This window comes from Rhagoletis zephyria, unplaced genomic scaffold (assembly GCF_001687245.7).
Source record: "Rhagoletis zephyria isolate East Lansing unplaced genomic scaffold, Rhagoletis_zephyria_1.1 Rzeph_scaffold_01434, whole genome shotgun sequence".
Lineage (NCBI taxonomy): Eukaryota > Metazoa > Arthropoda > Insecta > Diptera > Tephritidae > Rhagoletis > Rhagoletis zephyria.
The window spans coordinates 109,713-119,384 of record NW_016158518.1 but is presented as its reverse complement, the minus strand read 5'-3'; the positions used below and the strand labels follow the sequence as shown (position 1 = coordinate 119,384).

At 33.8% G+C, this 9,672-nt stretch overlaps 1 protein-coding gene across 1 annotated transcript in view; it reads right to left on the bottom strand.

The window, feature by feature from the left end:
- The window catches only part of SmydA-1 (SET and MYND domain containing, arthropod-specific, member 1), an 88,890-nt gene that overhangs the window by 5,324 nt on the left and 73,894 nt on the right, over positions 1-9,672 (bottom strand). The window contains exons 4-5 of the mRNA XM_017617541.1: positions 4,162-4,590; positions 3,988-4,095 (exon numbers count right to left, since the gene is read on the bottom strand). Of these exons, the coding sequence (XP_017473030.1) occupies positions 3,988-4,095; positions 4,162-4,590 (537 nt within the window). The remainder of the gene's footprint in view (positions 1-3,987; positions 4,096-4,161; positions 4,591-9,672) is intronic.

The window sequence follows — 9,672 nt, the reverse complement described above, 5'->3', positions numbered from 1 at the left end:
AAATTCCTTGGACACACACACACGAAATAATTGCAATTTTTTTCTTGACTGTTTTCTTGAGAGCTGCATACTGGCCCTTAAAATACCAAAAACCATTTTCAAATCGGAGCAGTCTGTGCGAAGTTATTACATTACATCAGGGATGATAAATGAAATTTTCGAAATTGTAACAAACGTCAGAAAAAAATTTACCAAATCAAATAAAAATGTACCAACCAAAAATTTTAAACGCTTTCACAAAAACAACGAATGCTTAAAACAAATATGCATTTATTTAAAGCCTTTTAAATAAACATCTTGTAGAAATATACATATATGTACTAAAAGTAGAATAAACATTAGTCAAGCATTTCACTTTCTTTGAGATCTTAAGCCACATTTTGGTTTAAAGACTCTGTATGTATTTTTATATCATGACAAAGTCTTTGAGAAGGTTTGATATAAACTTTTGCCTTTATTAACCCTCGGGGTTTTTACTTGTAATTTGTTTCTACGTTTAGTTTTTATCAGATTCTGAACAGAAAAGATACGTTAATATTTAATATTTGCGGAGGAATGCGGAATAGACAATAAAGGTATTTTAAAAATGTTTGCAAACATCGGGTCGTTCAGTTTGTTTTTCATTAATTTAATTCGTTCCCAAAACTTGAATATATTTGAATTTTGTTAAGTTTTCGTGCTCCGGTAGAAAAGATGTGAGGAAGAAAAAGACAAAACCATTTCTTTAAGAAATCAGAATTGCCAACCTCGTAATGTAATACAAATTTTGTCCAAGTTTGTATGGAGTAAAGGAGGAATAATGTATTTGTATAAATAAGCAGAAGTTTTTAACCAGCGTAAATATAAAACCAATCGAAATACACACAGCGCTGCATTTCCAAATTGTACCGAAAAGGTCTATGTGGTGTCAATGTACTTTTTGGTTTCAAATTGTACCAAAAAAGCACAATTGTGGCAACTTTATCATCACGGCATTACACACATATTTTGGGACTTTGTGAGGATTGAACTTTAGTCTAAAACAAAGATTCCAAACTTCCAGTTTATTAATAAATTCGGTTTGAACCATGCACTTTTTTGTAAATTTCGATGTGGGTTCTGCGCAAAGATACTGTGGATGGCGTAGCCGGCGTTATATGCAAAATAAATGCTGTATACCTTTCACAGTAGAAGAGGAGCTCCCGCCCTCTTCTCCAGCAACACAGAAAAGATAATTCTCATTAGTAAGGCTTACAATCCCTAAGCGCGGCCGAAGGCAGAATCAATCGCAACCAGGTGGTGGACCTAACAAAATGCATATTTTCAATGGCTTGGAAGAAGCTGTTATTGCATTAACTGGATTGAGAACCAGTTCTTCAGGCATAGCAGAAGTTATAGCTTGTGGCTCAACAATTCAACCAGAAGCTGACATAGATGCGTCCATGGTTACTCTGCCCGACAGCTCCGCATACCTTTGTGAATCCATTGCCATAGCGCGCTCTTACTCCACTGCTATAATTGCAAATGCATAGAATCCATAATTCTCCTCTAAATGTGTAAAATTAACCAATTTTACTACCTTTTTAATTTGTTTTCCTTCATACAGCTGACTTCGAAAAACAACTGATAGCTGGCAATGCCGCACATTTTTCCGCAAGGGTTGCAGCATGTCGATTTTTAGTTTTTCGTAACGTAGCTATAGGGTTGCCAGATGTACTGCTTTTGGGAGTATNTCATACAGCTGACTTCGAAAAACAACTGATAGCTGGCAATGCCGCACATTTTTCCGCAAGGGTTGCAGCATGTCGATTTTTAGTTTTTCGTAACGTAGCTATTAAATAATAACTGCCGCACAGTTTTTTTTTTTTANCTCCGCATACCTTTGTGAATCCATTGCCATAGCGCGCTCTTACTCCACTGCTATAATTGCAAATGCATAGAATCCATAATTCTCCTCTAAATGTGTAAAATTAACCAATTTTACTACCTTTTTAATTTGTTTTCCTTCATACAGCTGACTTCGAAAAACAACTGATAGCTGGCAATGCCGCACATTTTTCCGCAAGGGTTGCAGCATGTCGATTTTTAGTTTTTCGTAACGTAGCTATAGGGTTGCCAGATGTACTGCTTTTGGGAGTATACGTACTCCTTTTTATTGCAATGTACTCCCTTGTACTCCCCAAAAAAAATATATGGAAATGTACTCCTTTATTAGTTTTGTACTTCTTTTCTTCTCCTTTTTCCAGCTATTAATATTTTATCATATACAGGGTGTTAAATAATAACTGCCGCACAGTTTTTTTTTTGTTTTTAATAATAGGGACCTTTATAGATTTTGCGAAAATTTTATTAATTCGTTTTTAAATTTTAACCTTCATTTGGGTTTACCAGCGGGTTTGGGAGAAAAGCGCAAGCGGCACGCAAGTCTTCATCGGTTACTTTATTACANGTTTGGGAGAAAAGCGCAAGCGGCACGCAAGTCTTCATCGGTTACTTTATTACATATCTTCTGTAAATATAGGCTAATTTCCCCCATTTGGGTCCTTTATACTCCGTCTTTTGTCCAACATAAGGCCTCATACATAGCAATCGAAAATACTCCGAACCGGTGACTAGGAGGGCGACCAACACATACAGACGTGAGTGCCGCATGAATTTATCTCCCAAAGCTGGCAAATGCAAATAAGGATTAAAATTTTAAAACTAATTAATAAAATTAATGTAAAGTATTTGCAACGTTAACAAAAAAATACTCTTTTTCGCAACATCTATAAAGGACCCTTATATTTTTCAAAAAACCTGTGCGAAAGTTATTATCTTACGCCCTGTACTTTGCCATTCATATTGTGGCAAACACTACTTAGTTAGCAAAGTTAGGTGTGATAGTGAAAAGGTGTAGGCATGGTCGTAGCAAATTAGGTGCGGAGCGCTCGGGTATAAAAATCAGAAAAATATTAAATTAATTATAAGGCTTAAATTAAAAAACTGGCCATATATTAAGAAAGAGTTTGAAATTCTTTTGTAGAATTTAGTTGGGGAAAATTTCCTATAAGGGCGGTCATTGAAGAGGTGGTGAGCGAAGGGGAAGTGGGCGTAGCACCCCCGACCACCTAGGCCCCTTATGGGTCCCTAGGGACGCCTTAGAAAAATCGCCAAATATCACAATTGGGTGCCACGCCCACTCCCCCTTTGATCACCATCTCTTTAACGACCGCCCTTATTGGAAAGCCAGCCCATTTAGTTATTTATTTTTAACATTTATTGTTGCTTTGAAAAAGATTTCTAAAATATCTTTGTTTATTTGTACCTAATTAATGGTAATTTGTAACAATAAATTGCACAAAAAATTAAAAAAAAAAAAATTGTACTCCTTTTTTAGGTCTTGTACTGCTTTTTTTCTATCGAAAATATAAATGTACTCCTTTCTCCGTTTCTAAATCTGGCAACCCTACGTAGCTACGAATTACGAAAATTCGGGTTCTAAAATAAGTGTGGAAGTAATTACAATATTTTTTTTTTACATATTTAATGAAAAGTGTGTTATTATTGAATTGATATATACCTTATACCGGATTTTCGGTGCTTCTTTTGGACTCACAAAATTTTCATTTCATTGAATAAAAATGAAGAATAATAAAACAAGTCCCTTTATCGTTATCGAAACAATGCATTTTTAATATTTCTTGTCTCCTGTATCAAAATATGAGTTTTCAGAAAAAGTGCACCTAGCAACTTTTCACTCTAAGCTAGCGACATAAAGATTGATTCTACTAAATTGCGTTAGTTAAGGGTTTTGATCGCTCCTTTATCCAGTAGTACATGATTAATAAGTAACTTTTGATTTGTGTATTACGGTTTAGTTATGGAATACCGAAGTTGTCGTAAGTTTTAAAAATTAACTACTTATAAACCACGTTGAATCATGCCATTATGAGTTTCTTACACATAATTTTGTTCGTTAGGAAATTCTTCCAGTAAACGACCAATATGATTTGCGTTTTAACTTACTTGATACAATTTTCCACAGTTTTGCTCATTGCCCCCAAATCTTTTCCAGCCTTTTCTAAAATATTCTTTACAAATGATATGTCAGCTTGGTTTCCACATGTTAAGCAACTGCGGAAATAATGGAATTTATATGTACAATGTTAACGCAGGGCTTTATTTTTTTTTATCGCCAACCTCCATTTAGAATTCCAATCCTTTGTGCTTAGCGGTAAAATGACTCCCTCACAATTGGATTCGGTGCAATGAAAGGCATCGTAATTAGTTCCAAATTCTGTTACATCCATACACCTTATGCAAGCGCATTTAAATAATTTTGTATGCATGAGATGTTGCTGCCTCTCTACAGTTCCCCAAACAGCATCTGAGTAGCAAATGCTTAAATGCGTATTCCTTTTAATTGCATGTGGAGCCCATAGGATTAAGCCTCCATCCTTTGTAAAACTCTTTGCCAAATTGGGATAACAAGAATGCTCCAAAAACGATGCATTATTAAATACTGCAACATGTGGAGGATCAGTGGCTGGAACTTCATGACCGTTAATTTGTAAAATGCCAATTGTTTTCATAATCAATTCCTCGTTGAAGTCAGATGTTTTGAAAAATCTGAAAATAATAAAGTAGATACGTTATGCCCAGACTATATTGCGCCATTAGCGTGTCAGTCCAGTGATCCAGGTCACTGTATTGACGACTGTCTACATTATTCCAGTTATTCAGAAGCCAGTGAAATGAAAAATACAGTGGCCGTGGATTGGAGATAAACGCAGTAAAAACGTTGTAAGCAGACTCCTTTGTTAGCATTGTAAGAAATTGTTGAAGAGGTTGATAAGGAATTGAGTTATGAGACAATCCTAAATGATGCAATTTGATAATTTTTTTTCTTCTAAGTATCTATATTAGGGCGGGTTAATTTGTATGGAAGATTTTTTCGACTATGAGCATATAGCACCGATGGATTCTATGTGTAATTTTCTATAGTGTCGTATAGAAATGCTTAAATTTTGTATAAAAAAAGGATCAGTCCAGCGCCTTCGTATTGCCCTGCGGGCTGTGACAAAACCACAGCCGCTAAACTTAAGCGTAGAACACGTGATCATATTAAGAGCACATTCAGGTTAAAAACTGAACATTCCTTTTGATTTTATTGGATTGAATTTTAATCCAATTTCAAGTGCTACCCATCTTTAAATGATTTCTGTAACTTTTTAAATAAATTGAGTTTAACTTTTTAAACAGGTGGCAGCCCTCAAGCTAAATATTTCCTAATAATCTTTCGGTAACCTATGTATAATTTAACCTATGTATAATTTAAATAAATTCGGGGTTTTAAACAGATGGCAACACTCCAAAAATGTGTTCAAACTAAAACCTTGTAAACATTTTACGTGCGACACCCAAATATACATATTTAAATTATCTAATTCCCTTAATTCAAGTTGCATTTAAATTTTAAAATGGGTGGCAACCCTGCTACATTTGTTTTGAAGAAAAAGTTTCTTTAAAGCCATTTTGATTAATATCAATATTGAAGTTGTTTATTTTCTTCTTGATTTCTTGATATCCTTAATGAAGTAATTTATTTAACCTATGGCATACATTGAATTTAAACTTATAAACAGGTGGCAACCATATTTTTGAACCAAAACCTTGTTAAACCCGTTTTGTCTGACACACGTATTGTAATACATATTTAAATTATCTAATTCCCTTAATTCAAGTTTCATTAAAATTTTAAAACGGTTGCCAACTAGAGATGTTAATTTTTCAACTTTTTCCAATCCCGGGATTTTCGATATGTCGTTATCACAATCCCGGGGTACCGGGATTTAGATATTAATTGCTTTTCAACAACTTAAACCGGAAAAATTGCTTCTATATTGTTTGAGAAGCTCTCCTACCAATAAATAAATAATAAATAAATGGGTTTGAAACCTACTTTTTATTTTAGGTTTTTATTTTTTCTCTCTGAGGTCAGGATTTATTTTAAAGGACTTTGTGATTTCAAAGATATGATGAATTCCAAAAATTATTTAAAAAATTCAATGCAATGTAGAATAAAATTATGGGTACCAAATGGAAGAGGAAATGTCTTTAGAATTTAAAAAACTTAAAATTTTTTGGATTCACAAGGACGAATAGGTAATTTTTTAAGCTGATAAAGCTAAAAGGACGAAATTCGAGGATGCTACCGAGTTTATATTAGTCCTTAACATATAATTTTTTCAAAAACAAGTATTGCGAGAATTCAAGGATAAAATTTTAAAAGGACATTTTCAATACTTACTAGTCCTTCTGCACCAAAAGTTGAATCTGTTTGCATTCTACAGGATTTCCTCTTTAATTTGATATTCATACTTCTTCTCTAAGCAAATTTTTCTGAATTTTTTAAATCATTTTTGAATTACTGACGTCTGAGTGAAAAACTAAAAACGCAATTTTACTATATTTGGCCCATGGTTTCGCGAATATATTTATATTTGTTTTTAAAATTCGCGCGATGTTATATGTATAATGAGCTAGACATTTATAGAAAAATATTAATTAATAATAATAATAATAATAATAATAATAGATTGGCGCTTACACATGAGTTAGTGTTTGGCCGAGCTTCTCCTCCGAATTGTGGCGTGCACCTTGATGTTGTCACACAAAGCGGAGGGACCTACAGTTTTACGCCGACTCCGAACGGCGATTGTATTTTTATGAGAAGATGTTTTTCATGGCAGAAAAACACTCGGAGGTTTGCCATTGCCTGCCGAGGGACGACCGCTGTTAAGAAAAAAACTGTTTTTCTATATTTTTTTGCGATGTTGCTTTGACCAGGAAAAATATTAATTATTAAATAAAAAAAGAAATATAGCCAATAGTATACACTCAGTTTAACTTTATAAACAGGTGGTAACTCTGTTCAAAATATTTTGCAATTAAAACCTTTTTCGTCCGACACCCATATTTTAATTATCTCAACTCAAGTTGAATTTAATTTTTAAAACAGGTGGCAATCCTTCTACATTTAGTTTGGAAATAAAGTTATTTCAAAGACATTTTAATTGTATTAACTGATTTTAACTATTTTATTTATTGAATTTAACATTGTAAACTGGTGGAAACGCTTCTAAATATAATTAAGAAATAAAGCCTTTTCAAAAGCATTTTGTTCGATAACCATATTGTAATAATTTATTTAACTTATAATTAATTTGAAATAAATTTTTTTATCAGATGGCAAAAAAAATTTTACTGCAAATCTAGAGGCCAATCCCTTTAATTTGATACGTCATTTTTGTAAAATCGAACGAATTGTTTCTGTTTTGAATACCATTTTCGTGCCTGCCGGCAGTGTTGCTAACTTTTGATTTTCAAAAAGCACCAAAAACTAGGAAAAAAGCGTTTTACCACACTAAAAGCACCAAATGGTTTTGAATAAATTGATGCTTCTTTCATAACAGTTTGTATGTATTTAACAAAAACAAAAAATGAACAATAGTTACAAGAATGCATACATAAATCATTAAACAAAACTTTTTCGCTCATAACNAGGAAAAAAGCGTTTTACCACACTAAAAGCACCAAATGGTTTTGAATAAATTGATGCTTTTTTCATAACAGTTTGTATGTATTTAACAAAAACAAAAAATTAACAATAGTTACAAGAATGCATACATAAATCAATAAACAAAACTTTTTCGCTCATAACGATTGAAAAGCGACGTAATACCGAAGTACTGCACATTAAAACTGATATATCTCAAGAAAGAAAAATCGAATCCCAACAAACGAAAATCATGTCCTAAGTAGAAATGAGCACAAACAAATTTTATTTTCATTATATAACCTCAAATATCGCCAAAAACCGAGATTTTGGCACTTTGAGGTTAGGATATCCCAAAATTCTAGTGCTAGAGCAATTGTGCGGCCAGATTTGGATTCAGCACCAAGAAACGATGTGTTTTACTCAGGTGGTACAAAAATAAAAATTTTTATAAATTAGAAAAGAAAAAAAGAAATACTTAACTTACTCGCATATCTACCAGCATTTTCATGGCGAATAGAATTGAACATGGTGAATTTGCAAGTTCAGCTTTTTATCAATTTAAGTGCACTTAAATTTGTAGATTTTTGTAAATTCAGTGCTGCCACAGCTTTAAATATTTAAAACTTATTTCAAGTTTTAACTATATCGGAGTAATTTTAGTTCAGAAAAAAGCAATAAAAAAGGTACTAGGCACTAAATAATTTTTTATGGCGTTTTAATTTTCAAAAAGTACTAAATCTAGTGCTTAAAGCACCAAGTTGGCAACTATGCCTGCCGGTGAAAAAAATAATTCATGATTTTCAGAAAAAAGTTTTCGTAGCGTTTTTGACGTTTTTCGGTTTTGTTTACACCGTCTTCTACCTCTTCGTAGTGATTTTTTAGCGATCGAATGTGTTTTCTGCAGCGATTTTAATTATAAATTTTGGTTTATTACATATTTATGATATAAAATAAAGTGCTGTGTGATCGGAACAAGTTTGTGCGTATGTTTGGTTTGCCAAAAGGCGTAAATTTGCGTGAAAAGTGGGTGCACGTTTGTGGCCAGAACGTTGGCATTGAAAAATCGACCCGTGGTAATGATATGCGATTGTAAAACACTTTCAATCATGAAAACCATATTTTATGAACTTTTTTTGCTAATTGTCATCAAGTTTCACTTTGTATATTTNCCGGCTACAAAATCTACTACGAAGAAGTGAAGGGAAGCTATGTAAGCGAGCGACGTGAACTCGAACCGCACATTACCGATCCACGACAGACGAGCACCAAAATGGCTGGTTTGCACCCAAATACTAAGTATAGAATTTCCATAACAGCGACAACAAAAATGGGCGAGGGATCAGAGTGAGTTTGATGAGAAATTGTTGAATACCCTACGAATATTATGTATGAAATTTATGTTTGTAGGCACTTTATTGAGAAACGTACATTACCAGAGGACTCACAGAAGCCAGCCGTACCTGCATTCGCTTGGGAGCAATTGCCATCCGATAATGGTTTTGCTAAATATCGCATAAACTGGCATCCCAGCACCGAAGGGCATGCGGGCACACACTTCTACACACAATACAGGTGCGTAAGGAAATAAATTTATAACTAAAGAATATACTTTGTGCTAGAAACTATTTCAGAAACTACTTAAATCAAATAAAGAGAACATTTAGGTTAAAATGTTGTGCTTTTCAAAACCATACCATGTTACAAACAGCACGATTTAAATATATTAGAGTTAATTAAAATTTGCATAAATTTCATCTTTATTTTCCCCACACAGAATCAAAGGTGAGCCCAACTTCGTTAAAGTGGATCCGGAATTTACCAGAGACTTCCAAGAGATCGCTGGTCTTGACCCCGACAATGTTTACGAATTCCGCGTGGTCGCAGTTGATGGACTCCACGAAACACCCAGTGAACTAAGAGAAATCGTTGTTGAAGGACCTACTAAAGTGCCCAATCAGAATGTGGCAAATGCTGGCTGGTTCATTGGCATGATGTTGGCTTTGGCTTTCATTATTATACTTTTCATTATTATTTGCATAATACGACGCAATCGTGGTGGCAAATATGATGTACATGATCGTGAATTGGCGAACGGCCGTCGTGACTATCCGGACGAAGGTGGATTCCATGAATACTCACAGCCGTAAGTT